This window comes from Eleutherodactylus coqui, chromosome 6, assembly GCF_035609145.1.
Source record: "Eleutherodactylus coqui strain aEleCoq1 chromosome 6, aEleCoq1.hap1, whole genome shotgun sequence".
Classification (NCBI taxonomy): Eukaryota; Metazoa; Chordata; class Amphibia; order Anura; family Eleutherodactylidae; genus Eleutherodactylus; species Eleutherodactylus coqui.
This window is the reverse complement of record NC_089842.1, coordinates 140,612,624-140,637,898: the sequence shown is the minus strand read 5'-3', so window position 1 is coordinate 140,637,898 and position 25,275 is coordinate 140,612,624. Positions and strand designations below refer to the sequence as shown.

The window sequence follows — 25,275 nt, the reverse complement described above, 5'->3', positions numbered from 1 at the left end:
AATGTGTTAACTCTTTTTAATCATTTTACATCAGTTGCAATGCAAAACTGTAAGGAACAAAAATGCTTGTGGGTGATAGGTGGATTTGTACTGAAATGTAAATTATCTGTAAATTATTTGTAACCAATGCTGATAAATGGAATTAGCCTAAATAAAGGATAATTTAATTACCACAAAATAATACTATATCCCCAGAGAAGACAATAAGAGGATTTCCATATTGCATAATCATTATCTTGTTATGTCATATTACTAGTTCTCATGTTGGCTTTTCACTACAGGTTGTGTGTAAAGCTTCTCGGAATATGACATTGTTTCGATAAGGTTCTGCTGCTAAAATAAAAAATTCTAAAGCAGATTTACTTTAACTATGGCATAACCGCCACTGTATGCAAACAGTAAGATTATTGCCTGCTGTTATGCTGAGGCCAGGGATAGATGTCTTCCCTTATATAGGCCATGGCAAAGATGAGTTAGGTGACTCGAATGATGTGACTGCTGCATAATATGAGTCGAGTAACTTTTTCTGTGCTTAGGGTACACAGTGGAAGATCAACACAAAATATGCATCAAATTCTGCTTCCAAATTTGTGTGGATTTTGCTGCAGATTTGCAGCAATCTTCACCCCTTCAATTGAAAGGTTGAAATCTATTGCAGATCCGCTTCAGAATCCACATCAAAATCCGTACCAAATGGTGTGAATTGTCATGCATATACGCAAGAACATCTGCACCGCAAAATATTGCTGCATATTTTGGTGTGACTCCGCACCAAAATGTGCTATGTGTGAACGTACCCTAAGTTACATTCTAGTTGATATGAAGTTGCACAATCGCTGCTTTGGTCCCCATTCATTCCTGTTACAATGTAATTGTCACATACTGTAGCTGTTGTAATTCACATGCCAAAGTTGTATTAAAGTGCACATCTCTGCGTAAATGATGCATTGTAAGCTGCTACTCAATACATTCCTATGAATGCTTCCAGCATGAGACTCTACATTCATGCTGTCAGATGATTAAAGTCATTTTCTTGTCTACCACAGTTCCAAATCACTTAATGCAGGGTTAATGTAGCGGTTTTCAGGCACTAGGGTGAAGCCTCAGATGTAGTAGCAGCAGGTCTGGAGAGCAGTCGTGAGTAAGCCGGAGGTCGTCAACAGGTAGTCAAGGTTTGCAGTGCAAATAGAAGAGACGGGTAGCGTAGTAAGAAGGGATGCCAAAAGTCAGCAACGGGAGGTCTCTGTTTGCAGTACAGATGGGTGAGGCAGATAGCATAGTCAGAAGGGAAGGCAGAAGTCAGCAATGAGAGGCCTCAGTTTGCAGTACAGATGGATGAGGCTGGTAGCCTAGTCAGAAGGGAAGCCAGAAATCGGTATCAAGAGGTCTTGTAGAAATAGCGGAGTAACAGGCAAGTGGAGCTTGAACAAACGGTGCTGTGGAGCAAAATAATCATGTGCTGGGGGAGTGGCAGGGCCAGCATTCTATAGGAGGTGCAATCAAGACAGAGACATGGTCAGGACCAGGAGACAGGAACTAGCTAACTGGGATCAGGAAACACAGCTGAGAGCCATGCGGGGAGGGGGGGGGGAGGAGAGAGAGAAAGATCTCTCTCACCTTCCACCTCCCTCCTCCCCCCGCCGCCCCCCGTTCCCCCGCATGGTGTTCGAACAAGTAATTAGTTACTCGAAAAGACAGATGCTCGCTCAAGCATCAGCCTTAAACGAGTGTGCTTGCTCATCTCTAGTCCCATTGAAAACAATGAGCGAGACGTTCCAAGAGAACACCAAAAATTTTTTTAACCTCGCAGCGAAGGGGGGAAAACGCTCTTAAGTCTATTCAATAGAATGGAGTACATATTTGTGTGATTTTTGTCTGTCTCACAATGCAGAAAACACATGCGAGATTCTCTCCCATGTGAATAAGCCCTGAGATGTGTGATATGAGAATACTACTGCCTTCACTAGCTCTCATGTACTAGCACAGCTTTAGTTTTACTATCCCCTTCTAGTACAGGGATCTCCTCTCTCTGGGCTGGTACAGTGGTGCTTCCTGTGTGCGATCCCTCGCTGTACTCTGGGTGCTCTCTGAGCTTTCTAATACAGCTTAAGGGCTGTTCATATCAAATTTGTATTGTACATTAAGCTATGTGCTAAACATACATGAAAAAACGTATGCAAACATGCCATTTTAAGTATACCTGTACAGTTTTCTAGTAAATCCGTTAAACATATAGCCATATGTTAGCATACTTTTGCGTCCATTTTTACATAAAGTATTTTTCACTGTAAAGTATTTCTTTTTAATAAAGTTTTGTGTATTTCCTTTTTTTGACGTTTAAGAACAAAAAAATTTAAACGTTAAACCTATGGAGTACATATACATCTTTTTGAACCACATTTGACCATTTATAGTCTGTGAGCGCGTCAATGTACAATTTTTGCATTAAAACATTTATGCTCGACAAATGACTAAAATGTGATATGAACAATCTCCTAGCTTGCTCTACTTTGTCCAGCAAGCAAAGAGAGCAGATGACCTCAGCCCTAGGAGCAGCGTGCTATGTGATCCATGTCAGAAGCAGCAGCGTAGCCAGCTATGTAAAGGAGTTGCACAGTCCTTTACAGTAACAATATGGTAGCAAATATCTCATAATCTTTAGAAATCTTTGATTTTGTATTACGGAAACAAATGAGGCATAAAAACAGCTTTAGGGCTCATGCCCACAAGTGATGCGGAATACGCCCGCGGATTTCCTCCGCGGGAGTACCGCGATTCAAAACAAAAAAGTGCCAGTGAGTGATTGCGTTTTTCCACTCTAATTTTCGCGGTTCCCATTCCTTGATATCAATGGAGCTCTCCTGCTGCGGAAATCCACAGTAAAATAAAACATGCTGTGATGTTTTTTCCTGCGGTGGAAATCCGGAGTAGAAATCCACATGTGTGTGTTGGCAGGCAGAAAGCTATTAGCTTCAATAGGACCTTCTATTCATACGTGGATTTCCGCCACAGGAAACATGGCAAAAATCCGTCCAAGGGCATTCACCCTTAGGCCTTGGTCAGACTACTGTTTTTTGCGGCGATTTGCGGATCGCGTGAACGGGGCTGACGATTCGCCGAAAAATCTGCAGCTAGCAGCGTTTTTCGGCGAAACGGGCCCAATCAAAGGAGCGCTGTCCAACCCATTGAAATTCAATGGAGCCGACAATACAGCCGGCTCTATTGAAAGCAATGGGCTGCCGGCGAGCGCGGGATGAATTTTCGGGAAGGGCTTAAAAATATAAGCCCTTCCCTGAAAATCATCCTAAAATGTGTAAAAATAAAAAAAATATATATACTCACCTTGTCCCTGCAGCCGGAGTTCAGCCGCGGCCGGCCGGCAGTTCTCCTGAACTGCTCTGTGTAGTATTCAGCAGCCGGGGATTTAAAATCCCCGCCTGCTGAATGGGCTGCCTCTGATTGGTCACAGCCCTCACCAATCAGAGGCAGCTCTCACTCACCCATTCATGAATTCATGAATGGGTGAGTGAGTGCTGCCTCTGATTGGCTGAGCGCAGGAACCAATCAGGGGCAGCTCTCAGCTGTCATTCAATAGAACTGCCGGCCGGCCGCGGCTGAACTCCGGCTGCAGGGACAAGGTGGGTATATATATTTTTTTTATTTTTACACATTTTAGGATGATTTTCAGGGAAGGGCTGTATTGCAGGCTCCATTGAATTCAATGGGCGAACATCGTTCTTCTCTGCCACAGCTGTTACAGCTGTGGCAGAGGAGAATGATCTTTATAGTATATGTTCTCAATGAGGCCGGCGCTGCTGCCGCCGGCCCCATTTAGCGCATATATAGAACACAAGGAATCGCAGAACGCAGATAGGCGCGATCTGCGATTCCTCGTGTCCTATAATTTATCGGACATCCGCATAAAAAGCGGCCATGTGTCCGATCCCATTGCGAAGCAATGGTTCTATATATGCGCAGATCGCATGCGGATGCGCAAATCGCACGAAAAAACCGAGGCCTCAGGCTAGTTTCAGGCTGGCTGCATATAAAACACGTTTTACCACATGTTCTTGCAACGTTTTTGCCTGCACATTGTATCTCCTGCACGCTGTCATGCAAGGCCTCCTCATTTCATTGTCTAGTGACGTTGCGTATAAATGCTGCACATATGCCATGTAATTTCATATATACAGCACTTTGTATGTATCCATAGATCAATAGGGCTCTATCACGCATAATATGCAGTAAAATAGAACATTCTGCGTTCTTTTTTACATGCGTATTATACTAACTGCATAAACCCTAATGTGCAAGGAATAGCAAAACATCAATGTATTTGAATTGCCACAATGTACTGCATATTATACGTGCGTACAGCACGCATATAATGCAATTCAAGTACGCTCATCAAAGCCTGGACTTAAGGTGTCTATAGTCTTTAAGATTGCCAAAATAAGGAAATCTAAAAATATGACGGCACTTATAAGTTGACTATGGGCATTTATTCAAGTTTCTATATTCGGTCTCTTTGAACTTTTCCTGACCCCCATCCTGGCTTCATCCAGTTTGCAGCCATGTTATATTAATATTTTACATATCTGCAATTTATATTTAATTTTTCCATACAATTTCATTGTTTAAGTCTGCCTTTGTGAAGTATGTATATATATATATATATATATATATTAATAAGATCAACTGCTGTAATGGCGTTAAGCTCTGGATTAATTTAAATGGACTGAACACTTGACACTACAGGCATGCCTTCAGAATCCTCTTCTTCAATCTAACTATATCTCAATTACTTTAAGCCCCATTAATAGGGTAATGGCATCATTGCCTGCAGATGTAACCCTTAAAATGACTTCTTATAACTGGCAGCGTTGCACCCGCCGGTCTTCAGACTTGAAACCAACCATTAACCTGCTTTTTCCTTTTTTTTATCATGATATGAACTAGAGGGCTAATTACTTGGCTATGGCAAACGTAGACTTGAAATCCCCACCCCCATACATCAACGGGCCTTGACATCATGCTTATTCCACTGCAGCACAATTCTTGTCTGTGCATAATTCATTAGTTGCTACTTTAAGGCTGGACTTCTTGCATTTAATACTGCCACAATCAATATCCATATTCCCAGTTCTGTGCTCTCATAGTGATGTTATTTGTGCCAGGGTCTAGCTCTGCATCAAACAGGGATATGTCAGCCATGGTCACATAAAAGCATTACTATATTACTCCATATTGAGCCACAAGCAAGGATTTTCTGTAAAATCAATCTCTTCCACTACCTGCATTTTCATACTCCCTAAATGGATTTTCAGTCTTTGGATGACTTTAGTTTACCAGCTTGTATTGAAAACTTTTATAACTTTTTTTTCTTTAACTTTTTTTTTTTTTAATTCTCAGCCATGTTCAGAAATGAGTTTGTCACTCACTATTGATGAGTCTGGTGTGATAAATCACAAAACTTAACAAGCAATCTGAAGTGTTGGCACATTCTCTGCTACATGACACACTCTTACCATATAGGTCAGTACAGGACAACTATGGTGGTATTTTCAGCATGGAACGGCCTTGCTTTGGCTCTTCCTGTAAAAGAACGGTTCCATTTCTGCAGGACTGGTGTAACTTGAAGATGTTACTAGGACTTGTACCCTAGGTGCTGGTACCAGAGGGTGACAACAAGTTACTTTCTTTGGCTAGAGCAGTAAATTGAATCTTTGCCCAGTTGAAGAAAATCCAAGCTATGAGTCTAAGTGTAAACATGCATTACATGGTTGCCCAGTGATCAACTGTTTTGTAAGGAAACAGTCATAAGATTTAAGAATCCCTGAATAAAACTCTATGAAACTTTATGACATTCTGATTCTATGGAATTCTTCCAGAAAATTCTGTAACTGACTTAAAGAGATCCTCCGAGTCACACCTCTTCTCTGACTGATGCACACACTACATCGGTAGTGTATCGGTAATTTAAGACACTACATGCTGCTCACATGAGAAGCAGTGGTCAGTCAAAGCAGAGTACAGACTACCAATGCAGAGTGCATCGGGTAGTCAGAGAAGCAATGTGGCCATCATTGTGAGGGAATGGGGGGTTGCTTTAAGAGCAAATTGACTGTCAAAGATCACAAGACTTCATCGATTGGATTTTCTCACATGTATTTATGACATATGAGAAGATAATCTTGGCTGGGTTAATATTGATTCACGGTGCTGTTGGTGAAGTGTCGTCACAATCCGTGTGATTGCTGGCCCAAAAGACTTTATCGTGGCCTCCATGCAAGAACAGTGCCCCTTTCTTTTGAACCCCTTAGTGATCAAGCTTTTTTTCATTTTTCCATTTTTGTTTTTTCCTCCCCCCTTTTAAAAAATCGTAACTCCTTTATTTATCCATCAACGTCGCTGTGTGAGGCTTGTTTTTTGCGGGATGAGTTGTATTTTTCATTGGTGCTATTTAATGTACCATATAATGTACTGAAACACTTTTAAAAAATTCTAAGTGGAGAAAAATGAAAAGAAAATGAAATTCTGCCATATTTCCTTGCATGTTGTTTCTATGGTGCACAAACTGCAACGAAAATGATCTGATAACTTTATTCTATGGGTCAGTACGATTACTATGATTCCAAACTTATATCGTTTTGGTTTTTTTTTTGCTGTACTACTTGTATTTTTTCAAACATATTTAATTTTCTTCTAATGATTTTCTGCCGCTATTTTCTGTGCGCAATAGCTTTATTATTTTTCCATTGACATAGTAGTACGAGGGCGTAATTTTTGTGGGTCATCCTGTAGTTTGCATTGGTACCACCTTAGAATAACATGACTTTTTGATCGCTTTTTATTGCATTTTTTCTTGGAGACAGGGTGACCAAAAAAGCGCAATTCTGGTGTTCTTATTTTTCTCTTCTGTCGAAGTTCATTGTGCGGGGTAAATAATGCATTACTTTGATAGATCTGACTTTTACGGACACAACTATACCAAATATGTATTTTTGTTTTATTTAGATTCTTTTATTATAAATATGGCAAACGTTTTTTTTAAGAATTAGTAACACTTTATTCATCTTATTTTAACTTTTTTTTTTAGTCCCCAGAGGGGACAACAACTTGTGAGGCTTTGATCGCTCCAGTAGTATGACGTAATGCCGCGCGATCTCTCTTCATACATACACCGCTGATACAGGCCGTCAAAAGGCGTATCGGTGGTTACTAAGGAGTTAACTTTGAATTCATTATTTCAGCCCCTCACATGCAGTCTAGTAGACAGCAGGACTGTCCTTACAATATGTCTACTCCTTGACATGAACTAGAGTGGAGAGAAAAGAAAGCTACCCGATCACGTTGACCGGTTCGGTGCCAATGTGGCGTCGTAATCATTAAAGGATTTAATTTCATCATTGTGGTCCATGCACCTTTATCCTACAGAGCAAGCGGTGACTCACGAATCTCCATTTCTCAATTACATGAACTAAAATGGAGAAATCCATGAAAGCTACCAGCAGTAGACATCATGACGATTGAGCTATTCAATGAAGGTTTTTCATCATTTTCAACATTCGCACTAGCTATCGCTGCTTATCGGGGAAGTTATTTAGAAAACGACTATTGTGTTAACATCAGTACAATAATTGTCTTTCTATATAATTAGAGGAACACGTTAACTCAGAATTGCCTAATAGGGTTTATGAACGTGCTTTTTTCTGAACTGGCCAACCCTTTAGCACAATATGAAAATTCTAGGTTGAATTAGATTATCCAGTTTTCACCAGAATGGCTATGTAGCGAACACTTGAATTTTTGAAAATTGTTAGAATTTTTGATTAGAGGTTAAAGACAAGTTCTCATAGGCAATTTTTTGTACTATTGATAAAGTAATATATTACAATAAAAATAACAATACTCCCAGGGATAATGAGGCGTACCAGTTGAAATGAAGACCTGAACCATTAAATACCTATATTGGGTTACAATTTTGTGTTCTAATTTAAGAACTTACTTGTCTATGAAGCTGGAATAAATGGCTCATATTGACCATCTTGTTTTATTATTTTCCAATAAAGACTTCATCTGCTTCTCAGCAAGTTATTGCTACAATAACACACGTTGAGGGGTGTAATTATTAGGGAATAGAGTGCTTTGCTGCACTGAGTAGTGTTACAAGCAGTGCAATCAAACCGGGTAATTACTGGTCAGTAATCACTGACTCCAAATTTTAAGAGGACAAAGCCTATCTCATCGGCCAAGCACCTTTAAACGTCTTGGCTTTGAATGAGTTAATGGAGATTAAAGTACCTTTCTTCTGTTGTCAGAAGATTGCAGTTATTAGGATTTTATTTTTCGAATGCAGAAAGAATTAATGGAAAACATGACGGCCAAACCTGAACGATATTGCTTTGACTCATGCATTGTCGTACTGTTTGCCCTTACAAACCTTTTAGTTGAAGAAAAGTAAATGTCTTTCACACTGAACAGAAAATGCATTATTCCACAATAATTATGTGCTTCTGCTGCCCGTATCCAACTATAGTACTGTATATATAATTGGAACATGACAGATTTGTCTGCAGCAAGCAATGGGAGGAGCGGACCCTCCCATTGCAAACAGCGGCCAGGGGCGGAGAGGAGAAGAGAAGGGGGAGGGAGTTCAGCAGTCACGCTGCTAAACTCCCTCTCACCTCCCTTCTCCAGGCGCTGTCATTGACTCCCATAGGAGTCAGTGGCAGTGGCTGTAGTCCAGCCAGGAAGATAGTTTCCTGCCCAATGTAAAAGTGCCTGGCCGGGCACTTTTAGGCCGCGGGAATACGCCTGTGTGATCTGATGCATTGGAATCCATGAAAACTCTGGCCGATATACGCTTGTGTGAATCAGCCCTAAAGTTGATGGCCAAACGTAGGTAGACAGCATTCAGTGATCGAAACATCTGCCTATCCTCACACCAGACTAGTTTATCACAAGAATGTCTTCAAACATAGTGGAAAAACTTGTTTTAATATTTATTAATATTGATAAAGATAAAATAATTTCCCCGGTCTGCAGTAGTAGTATAGATGTGTGTACATTAAATTAGGGAAAGTAATGACAGTAGAACAATGAAGGTACATCAGTCTAGTATACCAGTCCGGTATGCAGTAAATTAAATATCAGCACTTAATGCAAAGCAGTAACTGAAAAGAAAAGAAAAGTAATGGGTGTCTAGAAAATGTGATATTGCTTCCCTATAGCCGTTGTAAAGCTTCACTTCTATTAAAGGCTGCAGTATTTTGGTTCCACGCAGTAAAAAAAGATATAGCAGAGCCATAGAGGCTTCAAAGGCAGGGCAATAAATAAATGGGTAGGTGGTCTCTGTTATGATTTAAGGCTTCAGAAATTGGGCTTCATTAGCTTGCAAAAAAGGCGCCTTAACCTCTGTTCACATCTGGGTTTTGGATTTTCCTTTTTCTGTTCTGTTGGAACAAAAGAAGAACGGAAACAAAATTTTTCCATTACATTTCCCATTCATTTCCATGGGGTTTCTAGGGCTTTCCCGGTTTGTCCCGGTTTGTGTCAGTTCTGTCAGAATTCTGTTTCCCCCCCCCCCCCCAGAATTACCAGTAGCATAGTCTACTCTGCTATTTTTCCCTAGAAAGAAATGAAAATGTAACAGAAAGTAGCCTTCTGTTATTTTTACATTGTTGTCAGTGGAGTACAGATGTCAATGGAAAGCCGTCTGTTTGCATCCTTAATTTTTTTCTGTTTAACAGATCCGTTTTTTTCTGCGCATTCTCAGAAGGAAACTAGGGAAAAAAATTTACACTACTGAAAAACTGATACAAATGGAGGCCAATGTTTCTGTGTTTCCTTTTTTGGACAGATCCATCTAGCTGGTCTGTCGAAAAAATAGGAAACTTAGTTTGCGTTTGTTTCAGTTTGACATCCCTTTTGGTATTGTAGACAGATCATTAAAGGGGTTGTAGCAAGATTATCAGTTATCCCCTAATAATGATAATTTGCTTATCTGTGGGGATATCACTGCTGAGTCCCTCACAGAACTCAAGAAAGGGGTCCCATGTCCCCCACTGCCTATGACTGAGAGGGTCACTCCTCCCCTTGCAGTGACATCACAATGAATGAAGTGCTGGCTGAGCATGTATAGTAAGTGCTCTATTCATTTCAGTGGGGCTGACGGAAATACCTAAGCACTTGCCTCTTGGGTATCTTCGCTGTCCCGTTGCATATGAATAGAGCATTGGTGTACTTGCACTCAATTTAGTTTTCTTATCACTGCAGGGGGTGCAGTAACCCTGCAGTGAGGAGGACAGAAGACATGAGACTTCTACTCTTGAGATCAACAGGGGTCTCAGCAGTGAGGCCCCACAATCAGCAAATTATCCTGTATCCTGTGGATAAGGGATAACAAGTTATCTTGATACAACTCCTTTAAGGCACATTTAGACACAAACGATTATCACTCAAAATTTGCTTAAAAGCCGTTTTCTGAGCGATAATCGTTGTGTCTAAATGTGCCCATCTTTCAGTTTTCTGCCGAAAAACGGTTTTCAGTTCTGCTTGAAAACCATCCTTTGGCAGAACAGCTGATAAGCAGGACCGCACACTGTGTTCTGCTGGGGGAGAGCTGATAACAGCTTATTGCATTGTATCAGCTGTTCTCAGCTGTCAGCCCCGTCAGCAGAACAAAAGGAATGACATCAAGGAACAACGGGCGGTCTGTTCCTTGACTACAGCTCCTGGCAGCTCGCACATTACTACTTGGTACCAATAGGCATTAGTACCAAGTAGTAGTTTTATGTAAAATGATCGCTCAATGGCCATCTTTTGAGCGATCATCTTTGCAGTGTAAATGCACCCTTAGAAATGGAACCCGAAATGCAGATGTAAATAGAGCCTTAGAAGTGATCTTATTGTCACATTCACATACATCATCAAAACAGAGAAGTGACACATAATTATTTATTCATAGAACAGTACAAATGACCAGAGGGCATCCTTTACAGTGGATAGAAAAAGTCTACACACCCCTGTTAAAATACCACGTTTTTGTCATGTTAAAAAAAATCTAACAAAGATGAATGATTTCCAATTTATGTCCACCTTCAGTGCGGCTCGTTATCTGTACAATTACATTAAAAAGCTAAAATCTTTCAGGGTCGAAAAATAAAAATAACAAAACAAAACAATGTGATTGCATAAATGTGCACACCCTCTTATATTTGGGATGTGGTTGTGTTCAGAATTAGCCAATCACATTTAACCTCATGGGATCTTACGCTTTATTAAAACCTTACCAAACTCTTATAAATAACCGACACAGACACCAATATTGGATAAAGAAGGCCGCGGTGTTCATTAACGGGGTTACAAACATTTGGGGAGAAATGTAACCAATAAGAACCATAGCACTTCCTGTAAACTCTGTTTTACAGACCCAAGTTTATTAACCAATCAATAACCATAACAGCTCATGTAAACTCTGTCTTACAGACACAAGTTTACCACCACCAAACTCTCCCCAAGTTTACCTGCCCACCCGCCTAATGCGGGCGACAATCCCCCATTAACTACACCGCGACAAACCTAAGGCAGGGAGGGCGGGATGCTGCTTCCTTTCCAGATGATGATGGCCCACATCTCTGCACCTCCATATTACACTGCTGCTCCTCTCAGCTTGTTCCTCTTCACCAATCACCAGCCACTGTCAGGCCACCAGATTCTGCCTGACAACCACAGGCATTTCCTGCCATTTTTCTTCAGCCAATCATATGCTGCTGCCAACCAGTCCATCACTGGGCAGAACTCAATCTCTGCCATCTCATCTAACCCAGTAATCACCTTTGTAACATATCTTGGTTAACCAAAAAACCTTCTCCATAGAAGGTGACGTATCATCCATCCATCATGTACATAAAGCTCCCAGATCCCATGAGGCTTTCCCTCCTAACTGTCCCCCAAGCCTTACATTAAAAACAGTAGTCAGCACTCCGCTGCCATTATATAAAGTGATTCTGATTATCCCCATATAACGTTCAGCTCTTCTAGTAGGATTTTCCTGACATTTTCTTGGTTGCATTTTTCAGCCAAAGCTGTAAAGAACTTACAACACATCAAAGGAATGTGATTGTTGAAAGGTTATCAGTTAGGAGAAGGGGACCAAAAAATGTACAAGGCATTACATATAGCATAGAACACAGTTCCTACTGCATGGGCTCCTGCACGTTATGGGAGAATAAAAAGCGCTTCTGCTTTACACCAATATATGCTGCCTGGCTTTCTCCTTTAACAACTTCCATTTGGATACTTTTGAGGACTTGGCTTTGGATCCTCTCGCCTGGCTCTGCATAGCTGACTGTCCGACCCAGAGTGGGTGATATAGTAGTGCTGCAGGTGCACTCTTCATTATACTAGACATTGTCACTGAACACTGTGGCAGTGCTGTCACAGTGTTCAGTGACAAGGGGACTCCCTACAGAGATGAAGAAATCCTCTGCCACAACTGTCACAGCTGTGGCAGGGGATTCTTTACTCCCCGCGCAGAATATTTACACAGCAGTGGCAGAAAGGTGAGTACATATATATAAAATATATATTTATTTTATTTTTTATTTTTTTTACATGAACCATTGCTGATTTTCAGGGAAGGACTTATATTTCAAGCCATTCCCTGAAAATCACTGCAGGGGTGCCAGCATCCTATTGCTTTCAATGCGGCCTCCGGCAGCAGCCGTGGCCCCATTGAAAGTGATACTGCATGGACCTGCATTCACACGTGTTTGTGCACGTACGTAGGTGCGCGGTTTTGTGCGCACCAATGCACGCATACGCACACGCTCATGTGAATGCACCCTGTTTGGAGCTTCCTTCGCCGATTTCTGCAAAAATCCCTAATTAAATAGCATTGCATATGTACAGCACTATTTCATTCAGGAAAGTGCCAGATTGCATAACAGAAGCCAGATGGAATCCATTATAGTCAATGCATTTTGTTCAGGTGCGCCATGTGCCAGATCCAGCACTTCTATTTTTGCCATTGTTCGGCTTTTAGGACAGAGCCAAACAATGGAAAAAGAAAGCGCCAATGTGAATGAGCCCATCAATATTCATACATGTAACCTAAACATTATATGGATCCCTCACTGTCTATCACATTTCGCTAGATTTTGTTTGTGTATTTCAGATATGAGTCAAAGGGGTTGCCCTTTTTTTTCTATAAAACCCAGCTCTCCCCTGCCATAAAATAACAGTCGTATATTCACCTCTCCCTGCTCCTCGCTGTATCCTGTGCCACCGCTCAGTTCTTACTCCCATTATTTGTTTACAGGCTGCAGTCCGACCTGTTTACGCTGAGCTCTGTCATTGGAGGGGGGATGCAGCCTGTAAAAATGACGTCATGTGGGAGACTCGGAGCAGCATCGCGGAACACAGCGGGTAGCAGGGAGAGGTGACTATATGACTCTTTGCTGTTTTATTGCAGGGGGAAGCTGTGATATATTGAAAAAAAAGATCTCTGACAAACGCTTTAAGGAATTTGTAGAAATGGTCATGTATGCACCTAAAAAGAGCAAAATTCCACACATAAGACTAATGAAAACTCAAAAAACTGTCAGACTACAGTCTGATTATTAGACTTCCGAGTACCAAGGACGAAAGTATTGCTAAATTCCCATGTCAGCAATTTGTGCCACAGGAGAAGTCACTTTTTTCACACTGCCTGAGGCATCAGAAATTTAAAATGTGCATTTTCAGGGCATTTTAAGGATAGTTCTGTGTGGTGCTCACGTACTGCTGGTGCCGTATATTATTACATTACAGGACCGAATTCTGGAGTCCTTCATACTAATTTTCCAATTGCAATTACCTGGTGTAAATAATAGAATAAAAACGAGCACTGTGCATTATTTCCCAACATTTTTCTAGAACCAGAGAGTATATGAAGACTAGAAAAAGATTACTACCAGGTGGATAAAATGGGTCATTCAGGTCTATTTTTTGGTAATACTATGTTCTGCCCTATAATCCTGTGCAGACTCACCCGTTATCAGGGTATTGTAATCTGAAATATTCAAGATCTCCCATGTTACTTACAGATAGACGAGGATTGAAAATAGTAAATAACATGATGATAGCTACCAGGTTATGTCTTATAAGATAATGGGGCCTGTAGTGCATCATTTGCATCCATCATATGGATGCAGCGTAGCGCGACGGCTGCTGTTATGAATAACGCCTTATCAAAGCCTTTTTCTTTTTATTCTTTATTTCTTTTTGTGGTTTGGGTTTCTGTTCTGCTTCCTTTGCAATGTGCTGCCAGTCTTCTCATTCTTCTAAGTATTAGGTTCTTACCATTTTCATAATGTATCTGATATTTTTAAGTCAAGCATTCTTAACTTTGTTTATTAAGGAAGATCTCACGGGTTACCCGATCTTTAAAAAATGTACATAATTTTATCATTTTAAAGCCTCGTTCCCTTGAGCGCTGTTTTAGCGCATTATAGGCACGTGAAAAAGATTGCGTCTAAAAGAAGCAATGGTTTCCTATAAAAGCGTTCAGATGAATGAATTTTAGACGCGCTAAATACTCGCACCTAACAAAGATAGGATATGAAGTGCAAAGCTCACATCTAAGGTCCGTGGTGCGAGAAAAGATAGGACCTGACCTGTCTTTGGTGTGTGATGCGCAAGTGTTTCCATAGACTCCTATGGGAGCTGGATAACACTCAGCTCCCGATTTTGCGAACGGGCAATTTCACTGCTAATTAAGCTCAAGACTTAATAGCTAGAAATAACCCGTTCACACGATTTTTTCACGAGCGAGATGCGATTTTTCTGTGCGGCCTTTTGAGCATGGAAACAGCGCTCGTGTAAACGAGGCCTAATAGAGAAGTACATGACTTGCTGCCACAAGGTTTTTCGTGTTTCCGGCAAATTCAATGTAGTGACCATATGAACAAATTAAAAATCTGTCGCTCCATTAATAAACTAAAAGTGTTGAGTAAATAAAATATGACTTAATATTTGCCTTACTAGTGTTCTTTTCTGATAGATCTACCATAAAAATTTTGGTAAAAAGTTTTGTGCGGCATTAGCTTCTAAAACATAATACACAGAGTACGTAAAAGCATTTATCTTTCTTTCTCCGGTTGTGTTAAGTCTTTAATGTTCTATTTAATATGTGCTTAGGTAGCAGCCACTAATGGCTATCATTAGAGAGCCTATAGACAGACTAGGATTCCTTGGGCCCACCAGAGAAAAGAGTTTGACCGTACACCCATCGCCCATACAGAACACATCTGTCAAAATTTCATTTCAATGCAGCATAGATCATCAGTAAAGTCTAATAGGTTATTTGTGAATAATTTCATAGCAAACAGACCCTAGTGGCAAGTGACTGGCTCCAAAGTAAGCCCAAAATGGAGTCTTCTGATGGATTTTTAGTGCTTTTCTGTATTAGAAGTCCATTATTATGCTGAGCCTGGACCTACTAGAAGATCCTCTCTTGTATGTTTGTGGTCCAGTTTCACCCTCAAGGAGTTGATTAAAGGGAATATAGCAGAAACCTCAGTTATGTTGAGTCACTATCTAGGATAGGGGATAACTTGCTGATCGGTGGGGGTCTCATCGATGAGACCCCCACCAATTCTAAGAACAGGGGTGCCATGTCCCCTCTCTTTCACTGTGAGCTTACTGCACCCCCACAATGAAGAGGAGACTGAATGGAACGTTAGTTGCGCAAGTGCACCAACACTCCATTTAATTCCAGTGGGAAGCACTCAGGTATTTCCATCAGTCCTACTGAAATGATTGGAGTGGCAGGCACAGATACATGGCCAGCGCTTCATTCATGCGGATGTCACTGTAGAGGGAGTAGCATCCTTGAAGTGACAAGAAGAGGAAGATGCAAGATCTCCATTCTCGAAATTGTGGGGGTCTCAGCGTTGATACCCTCACCTCTTAGCAAGTTATTCTCTATCATGTGGATTGGGGGTGAACATGTAATCCTGGTATAACTGTTTTAATAAGTCATGTATCAGTGTGTAAATGTGTAAACTTGCGGCTTCTGCTGTGGTCATGCTAATGTACTAAAGACCATTACTATACTCATGGACATATTCATTGACTCTTTTATACAGGGGTGGCAAAAATGAACCAGAACCCGAGCAGCCCACTCCCCGAAAAGTGTCCATCAGAAGAATTCACTCAGTAAGTGAGTTTGACCCTGATGTCCTGGATAGTATGCATTCTTTGGGTTGCTTCAGGGATAAAACCAAACTGAAACAAGAACTACAGAATGAAGAGTAAGTATTCTTGGTGCTCTATGGTAAATTAAATTTTTCCACCATTTCTGACAATTCTTTGCCCATAAAGAGGATGTTTACAGCTCAGGTTGGCCTGATCCTTTCTCTTCATACGAAGAAGGGAAAGGAATTGCAGCCTTAGGGCTCATTCACACAAGCATATGTATGCTGTGAATAGAATCCATTGATTTCAATGGATTCATTCACATGAGCGTATTTTTTCACATGATGTCTAGTCATGCGAAAAAATACGTGACGTGGCCCATCTTTGTGCGTATGCACAAATATGCATACGCCTCTGTGCATGAGCCCTAAGGTTCACATACTCCTTCCATCCCAATAGGGATGTAGAGAAGGAAAAACAGTGAACCAGTATGGGGCTGTTTTTTGATTTTTAAAGGGGTTGTCTCGCGAAAGCAAGTGGGGTTAAGCACTTCTGTATGGCCATATTAATGCACTTTGTAATATACATTGTGCATTAAATATGAGCCATACAGAAGTTATTCACTTACCTGCTCCGTTGCTAGCGTCCTCGTCTCCATGGCTCCGTCTAATTTCAGCGTCTAATCGCCCGATTAGACGCGCTTGCGCAGAAGGGTCTTCTCCCTTCTGGTCGGTCCGGGCACGAGCGGCATTCTGGCTCCGCCCCCCTTCTACGCGTCATCGTGTAGCTCCGCCCCGTCACGTGTGCTGATTCCAGCCAATCAGGAGGCTGGAATCAGCAATGGACTGCACAGAGCCCACGGTGCACCATGGGAGAAGACCCGCAGTGCACCATGGGAGAAAACCGCGGTGCATCTCTGGGAAAGGACCGGTGGCCATCTTTGGAAGAAGTTTTATAAGTTGATGAAACGCTAGAATGGTGAGTAGAAACCTTCTTTAAACCTTCTTTAAGGTACATTGTAATGTTTGATTTAGAAGGGGGACTGGGCAGAAAAAAAAATGTCACTTTTGCCTCGGGACAACCCCTTTAAGCTCACCCCACCTTATTTGCTTAGCACAAATATTATTAAAGGCTCTACATGACTTAGCTAAGGGCGCTTTTACAAGGCGCTGTAGTATACTTTGGAGATATATTTTGAGAGCATTTCAAGTGTACCTCTGCAAGGATGCCTCCAATGTATGCCACTGTATAGGCCTATAGTGGCAGACCTGTACAACTCCTATAGACTCCAGTGTTTTAACGGGTTGTCCAGTTACAAATTGACATTTTAAAACTAGATCCAAATAAATCAGAATGCGTTCCAGCATTGGAACCCCCCCTCGATTCTCCTGGTCGTGTTGACAGTGGAAGTCAGGTGACCGCTGCCTGCCAATCAGAGGCCACAGTGTCACCGCCCATTGTCCTGGAATCAGTGCTTACATCCTGGCTGTCTTGATGCCAGGAGTTCAGAACGGTGAAGCTATGACGGCTGATTGGCAGCGGTCACCTGACTTATGCTGTCAACATACACCAGACGGGTTACAGGGCTACAGCACTGGATTGCTGTGGCTGTGGATGGGTAAAGTACCGCTTGTTTTATTATTTTTACTCATTTGGATCTAATTTTTAAATATCAATTTGAAACCTCTTTAAAAATGTACATCTCGTAGTATAGTTTTTTTCACTGGATGCCTCCATATACTATAGTGTAGTCCACTGCACTGTTCTACACAGCAAAATACTGGTATGCTTAAGTAAAGCGGCATGATTGAGGCCAAAAGGACACTACTTTGGCCTCCGTCACGTCGGGTGAATGGGGAGCCTGTGGATACATTTGATTTATACACCAGGAGCTTTCCTAATGCTTATGCAAAACATACACAGCAAATGCTGCAGTTTGAATGCACCCTAAGGGCTCAGTCACGCAGGCGCATCCAGGTGCCGATGCGCCCGTCTTCCTGCATGAAGTAGACGGTCGCACTGCAGGTGCGGACGCCTCTCCGCAGCGCCGAAAGAAAGAACACATGACCAGCAATGGAGCCGGTCATGTGTTCTTCCTCCGCACCTGGAGTACGGACGTCTTATCCTGCAGAAAGACAGGCGCATCGGCGCCCGGATGCGCCCGTGTGACTGAGCCCTAAGCACTAAGGCCTCGTGTCCACGGCACACGCATTCCGAGTGCGGAATCTCACAGCGGAATCTACCCGTGCCCGCAGCCATGGACGGATGCAGGTCTTCTCCATCCTGGACAGATCTTCTTTCTTTTGTATGGCGGATGCTTTCTCGCGGATCCGTGGCACGTCTGCAGTATTCACTGTGGGTGTGCTACAGCTCGGATGGCTTCCATTGATTTAAATGGAAGCCGTCCATGAGGGAATCCACAAAAAATGAAGCATGCTGCGATTTTTTTTTCACTGAGCGTGTGATCCGCAAATTGGGAAAAATGACATCCGCTGGTATTTCATTATCTGCGAATGACAAATGATAGTCTATGGGCTGATTGAACTGCGGATCGCACATGCGGGTGATTCCGCAATTCTGTTATGCCCGTGGACATAAGGCCTTAGTGTCACCTAGATATATTGTAACAAGTGATGAGATAACTCATAGCATCATTATGACCTTTGTAAAATGTACAGTGAAATGTATTTCATGGATATGCTATAAATTGGTGTCACCTTGTGTGCAGCTGGATGTTGCTAAAGTCTCCCATGTATTAATCATCCATTGTCCTCTATTACACACTTCTAGAGGAAGCATGTCATGTTCTTGCAGGATGTGTGTATAGCGTCCTACACGGACGTAGTAATTTAGTCTCCAAAAGGGACATATACATATAATATATCACTACAAAGCAAAATAGATATCTATTTTCATTTATTTGTGACCAACACAGGGTTCACAAAACAGGGCAAATAATAGGAATAGAATAATATCCCTATTCTACTTTGGCGAGGTGGGCCCTGCCTAGGAGCAAGGTGGTCTACCCAATGGGGACAGCCAGGGGCACTCTCTTCTCTCCCCTCTCTCTCCTCATCCAACCTAGCTGCAGATTACCACATTACACCTGATTGCCACCCTGGACGCCTCAGGAAGGACATAATTCAGACTAGACAGGGTTCAGGCATTGACAACACCCATTGGACGGGAAGTTTAGGTGTCCAACAACACCCATTAGACAGAAGGTGCAAGAATGCAACACCCATTGGACAAAGGGAATAGACAGCATGCATGCCCACAAAGGACAGACAGGAGAGTAATCTTCAAAAGGGAGGGGCCAGAATAAATGCACATTCAATATGGCTGATCGGACAACTAGGGAAAACACCTTCCTGTTGGTCAATCTGTCCACACACAGGAGATGCTGTAGCAGGGCAGGGTAGAGCGGAAAGTCGCATTAAAGAATGCCCACAGATAACCCTAAAGGATTTTCACAGCCAATACCATAAGGGACATTCTGCAGTCACAAAAAGAAGGCACACCTCGGCACCCAAGAAGCAGTCATGAGGCCCGGGTTGACATAGAGACGGCACCCCAGCTTCACTTTCTGATCGCAGCCAACACACCACAACAAAGCATGTTCTTCTGAAATATGCAGTCATTAACAAGAGTTGTCTCTTCAAATTGCTTTATATCTTGAGATGAAACATTTGCACATCTTGCATTTTTTGAAGAATTCTTGTTTATAACAATTTCATTCATTTTTTTTTCTTTCAGTGAAAACCAAGAGAAGATGATTTATTACCTTCTCCTGGATCGGAAGGAAAGATATCCAAGTTGTGAGGATGAAGACCTTCCCCCGCGGAATGATATAGGTATGGAAGTCAAGTCACTATATATAAAGTGCCACTGGTGCAAATAACACACCAAACTCATTCTTGGTATATATTGTGAAATATGAGATTGATGAATTTTTGAATGTGATAAAACTATCATATCTTGTCAGAACTGAAGTGTTAGACATTCTATTTTAATTTGTGAGGCCTAACCAATCTCTATTAGGCCTCATTCACACATGGATATATGTACTTAAACATGAAAGACAGGACCTCCGCAAATTCTTGTTTCATAGAGAATTCAAATATGATACAAATCATTACAAATGTTTTAATTATATATCACAATGCAAAAGACTGGGTAAAACTGAGACTAAGGCCTTTTTCACACGACCGTATGCGTTTCTACGCTCGGCCAATCGTGGCTTAAAATTGCATGAAACAAGATTAGCCGCGATCAAGTCCTGCCCTTAATTAGCGTTTTCTCATGCATTGACACTAGCGGCTGCGGCATATCGACGAAAAAATATGTTGCGGCGCGGAAATCCCTGGGTTGGTAGGGAGCTTTCTGCGTATCTTGGCAAAAGATAGGGCAAGACCTATCTTTTCACACGGTGTTTTTGGTGCCCGATGTCCTATTTTTCTTGGCGCGATTTTTTTATGCAACCAAATTTGTTCATCTGAATGAATACATTGGAATCCAATGCTTCAGATGGTCGCAATTGTTTGGACGCAGCTATAATAGCTGCGCATATACGGCCATGTGAATAAGGCATTAGAATTTATTCACACGGGCGTATATACACTGTTTATTATGAGTGTATCTTTTGTGGACGTGATACGCAGTGAACAGAACCCATTGATTTCAATGGGTTCATTCATTTCAGCATATTTTTCTATGCAATATGCAATCATGAAAAAATACGCGGCATAACCTATCTTGGTGCATATTACGCACCGTAGAAAACCCATCAAAAGTAATGGGTATGCGTAAATACGCGCAAAATATGCAGGAAACCAGTGTATTCATTGTGTATGTAAAGGCTAATTCTGACTTGAGTGGGCGCAACTAATTTTGGTGACACGGTGTCTGAATGAGGGTAATCCCTTCCCCTTCGCCAGCTTTTCAAACTCCATGCCAGAGTAAAGGAGTTTGAAAATAAACGCAGGAAGATAGGTGCCGCCTGATCTTACCCGAAGTTTAACTCAGCCCAATATGACTCTTGAGCGCATGCGTTTTTCACGCAGATGCAAGACGTTTTTCATTCAATAACTCCTCGCATCACTTCTCTGAAATGGCGAACCTCAGGCGTATGTTTCACATGCGTTAGAGGATCGCAAGTGTTTCCCATTAATTTCAATGGGAAACATCACATCGCACGGCACTCGCATGAGAGTGCCATGCAATGTCTTTAAAGGTCCCATTGCAAACAATGGGCGAGGTGTTCAGAAGGGAACACCATAAGATAGGACATGCAGCGATTTTTAACCTTGTAACATCGCAAAAGAATGGAGTTCATACGAGTTTTATGCATCTCGAAACACACAAAACTCACGCAAGATTCTCACCCATGTGAATGTAGCCTTAAAGTGACACATGCCAGTTTTCCAAAATTTGTCCTAGTCATTAAGGCATAAATTGACTTTCTCTTAAAGTCACTGAGCTCTGCAGTAGAACCCATGTACTTGATTTTACGCACCTGTTTGCAACGGGTGTAGCTAAAACACATGAAAGTAATAGCTGTGATGGGTGTCCACTACAGATGAGTGAGCATACTCGCTAAGGGCAATTACTCGAGCGAGCATTGCCCTTAGCGAGTACATGCCCGCTCGGAAGAAAAGATTCGGGTGCCGGTGGGGGGCGGGGAGCGGCGGGGGAGAGTGGAGGGGAACGGAGGGGAGATCTCTCTCTCCCTCTCTCACCCCCCCCCCCGCCCCTCCCTGCTCAGTCCCGCAACTCACCTGTCACCCGCGCCGGCACCAGAATCTTTTCTTCCGAGCGGGCAGGTACTCGCTAAGGACAATACTGGCTGGAGTAATTGCCCTTAGCGAGTATGCTCGCTCATCTCTAGTGTCCACATACTTTGGGTTATATAGTTTAGCTTTATTCTCCTCTGGAGCCTAAATAAAGTTTGCAAAATGATGATGTTAGAAAAGTGCATCACAAGTAGTTCCAGCTTTCAAAATGAATCCTTGTCTGTAATTGTGAAGTGAAATATAATTTAGGACTAATGAATTGAACAGATGCTTGTAGTGCCATGTATTCCCTGAGCGAGGGCTACAAGTCTTGTCTTGCATTCTTTATTGTGTAAACATTATCTTTATTAAAAGGATCTATCACTAGATTCTTCTTGTATGGCTTCTTAATGGATACTGAAGGTCTACAAAAGGCTCTCCATTTTGAAATGCAGTATTTTTCGGACTATTAGAGGTTTAGACAACAGAAAATAGGAAAAAATATTTCATACTAATTTAAACGTCTCTGGGGTCTAACGGAGTGGAGGGGCTACAATCATTGGCTTTGGCGTTCTAGTATAGAAAAAGGGGGTTCACAGTGAACAGTCAGCTCCTATTAAACCTAGTGTGTCCATTCAAACAATGGCGCAAGCACTTAAGTTCACATTATACATATACACAGCACTGCAAAATACACACATAGCTCTGCAGCATACACAACTCTGTTACATACACGCACAGCCCTGCAGCATTTACATACACACTCGCAGCTCTGCTACATGTGCACAAATACAGCTCTGCTACATACATGCGCACACACATACAGCTGGCATGTTAAAAACCACTTTTAGTAACACTAAATCCCCACATACAAGTGTAGTCATACATGACCCCTTGTAGCTGCCTCCTGGTCACATGAATATGACATGATCTATGGTCCCTCTGCTACTGCAAGCCCTTTGTACCTTGCTTTTGTCTGTCCCTGTGTGTACAGAGGAGGACCTGCACCCCGGGGAAGGGGTAGGGGGGTTATGTGAGTCATCTCCTGCCTTATCTGTTGCAGGAGACTGATCAGACAGGGAGAGGGAAAACTGTTCTCCTGATGATCGATCAGCACAATAAGGCAGTGGTCAGGGGTCTCTGGATCTATCAGACCCCCCTGCCTTTGGATAATATGGCACAGATGCTTTAATGCAAACTTTTATCCCATTGAAAACTGCATCATATAGTCAGAAACATACCATATTTATTGTTTAATTCACCCAGTGAAATGCATTCACTATGGAGTGGATGGAAAAATTAAGTAATACTGCTGTAACTAAGACCTTTAAAAAAGCAAATCTGAAAATAATCCCTCATCATCCAATAGAAGCCTTCCTGAATCATTCTTTTTACCAATTTTCAAATAGATCCACCACGCAAAAGGGTTGATTCCCCAATGCTGAACCGCCATGGAAAGCGCCGCCCTGAGAGAAAGTCTATGGAAGTCTTAAGTGTGACAGATGGTGGCTCACCTGTACCTGCACGACGGGCTATTGAGATGGCACAGCACAGTCAAAGGTACGAACTAGCCAGTGCAAAAAGTGTGGTTTACTAATTCAACCTATTTTTTGTTATTTAAAAAAAATAGTTCAAATTGCTTCAAATTTTTGTACTGATTCAATTGGCAGCCAATTGTTAAAATGACTTTGTCAATTCCTAAACTAAATGTATGGGCTCATAGGAACTAAAGTGCTGAATCCGGGGATGTGCCACACATACTTACCTTACTTGCTGCTCTTCCACAGTCCACGATCTAAGCCGCTGCTCACACATTACACGGACTACAGAGGCACATGATGCTAATTACAGGGCCAATGCGGAAGCAGAGAAGAAGGTAAGTATGTGAGTCACATCCCCAGATTCAGCACTTCAGCTCCTATGAGCCCATAAAATTATTTTATGGGGCTCATAGGAGCGGACAAAGTCCTTTTAATAGTGATGAAAAAAGAACCAATAAATAAAATAATCTGGAAGAAGTAAGGAAATTAAAAACACTGTAATATACAGTACCTACTGTTAAAATTCAGCCAGTTGGATAGATTTTGGGGAAATGTCTGAATATTGGACAATCCTTTTGAAGCTAAAGTTCATTTGGACCACTATTTTTCAATTTATACATAGATGCAATCTACATAACAGGCAAATGGTTTCGGCAAAGTTATAAAGTTATTCCCTATGTACAGGATCAGGAATAACTTTATGATCGGTGGGGTCCAACTGCTGGAACCCCCACCGTTCTTGTGAACGAGGGGTAAAGTTGGCCCCAAATGAATTCAGCAGCGGTCACCCAAGCGTGACACTACTCCATTCACTTCAACGACAGCGCTGGAGATTACCGAGTTCAGGTGCTTCAGCAATCTCCAGTGCTGTCATTGAAGTGAATGGAGCAGCGGCATGCCTGTGCGACCTCCATTCACTTAGGGAACAACTGGACTCCCATTCTCAGGAAGGGTGAGGGTCCCAGCAGTTGGACCCCCACAGATCATAAAGTTATCACTTATCCTGTGGGTAGGAGTAACTTCATAACTTGGTACAACCCCTTTAACGTCTTAAGGACACGGCCTATTTTGGCTTTAGGGGCTTGGTCACACGGGCGTTTTTTGGTCCGATCTGCAGACGCGCTTGCGATCTGCAGATATATAGACCCAATGCATCCCAATGGGAGCAGGCACATGTCCGTTTTTTATGTGGATGTGCGATAAATTATAGGACACAGCGATTTACAGAACGTGCCTATCTGCGTTCTGCGAATTGTTGTGTTCTATATTTGCGCTAAATGGGGCTGGCGGCAGCAGCGCCGACCCCATTGAGAACATATCCTAAAGATTGTTCTCCTCTGTTCTCCCATTGAAATCAATGGAGCCGGCAATACAGCCTGCTCCATTGAAAGCAATGGGCTGCCGGCAAGCGCTGTATGAGTTTTCGGGGAAGGGCTTAAAATATAAGCCCTTCCCTGAAAAGCATCCTGCAAATGTGTAAAAAAAAAAAAAGGATACTCACCTTTTCTGCAGCCGGAGTTCAGCCGCGGCCGGCCGGCAGTTCTCCTGAACTGCTCTGTGTAGTATTCAGCAAGCGGGGATTTAAAATCCCCACCTGCTGAATGGGCTGCCTCTGATTGCTCACAGCCCTCACCAATCAGAGGCAGCTCTCACTCACCCATTCATGAATTAATGAATGGGTGAGTGAGTGCTGCCTCTGATTGGCTGAGCGCAGGGACCAGCTATTTTGATCGGGCGCTCCTTAGATCGGGCCCTTTCGCTGAAAACGCTGCTAGGTGCAG

General features: G+C 42.2%; 1 protein-coding gene across 2 annotated transcripts in view; it reads left to right on the top strand.

Moving 5' to 3' along the window:
• Positions 1-25,275, top strand: part of BRSK1 (BR serine/threonine kinase 1) — a 301,897-nt gene that overhangs the window by 231,040 nt on the left and 45,582 nt on the right. For both annotated transcript variants that reach the window (XM_066607747.1, XM_066607746.1), the window contains exons 10-12: positions 16,134-16,298; positions 19,939-20,036; positions 23,363-23,513. In XM_066607747.1, the coding sequence (XP_066463844.1) occupies positions 16,134-16,298; positions 19,939-20,036; positions 23,363-23,513 (414 nt within the window). The remainder of the gene's footprint in view (positions 1-16,133; positions 16,299-19,938; positions 20,037-23,362; positions 23,514-25,275) is intronic.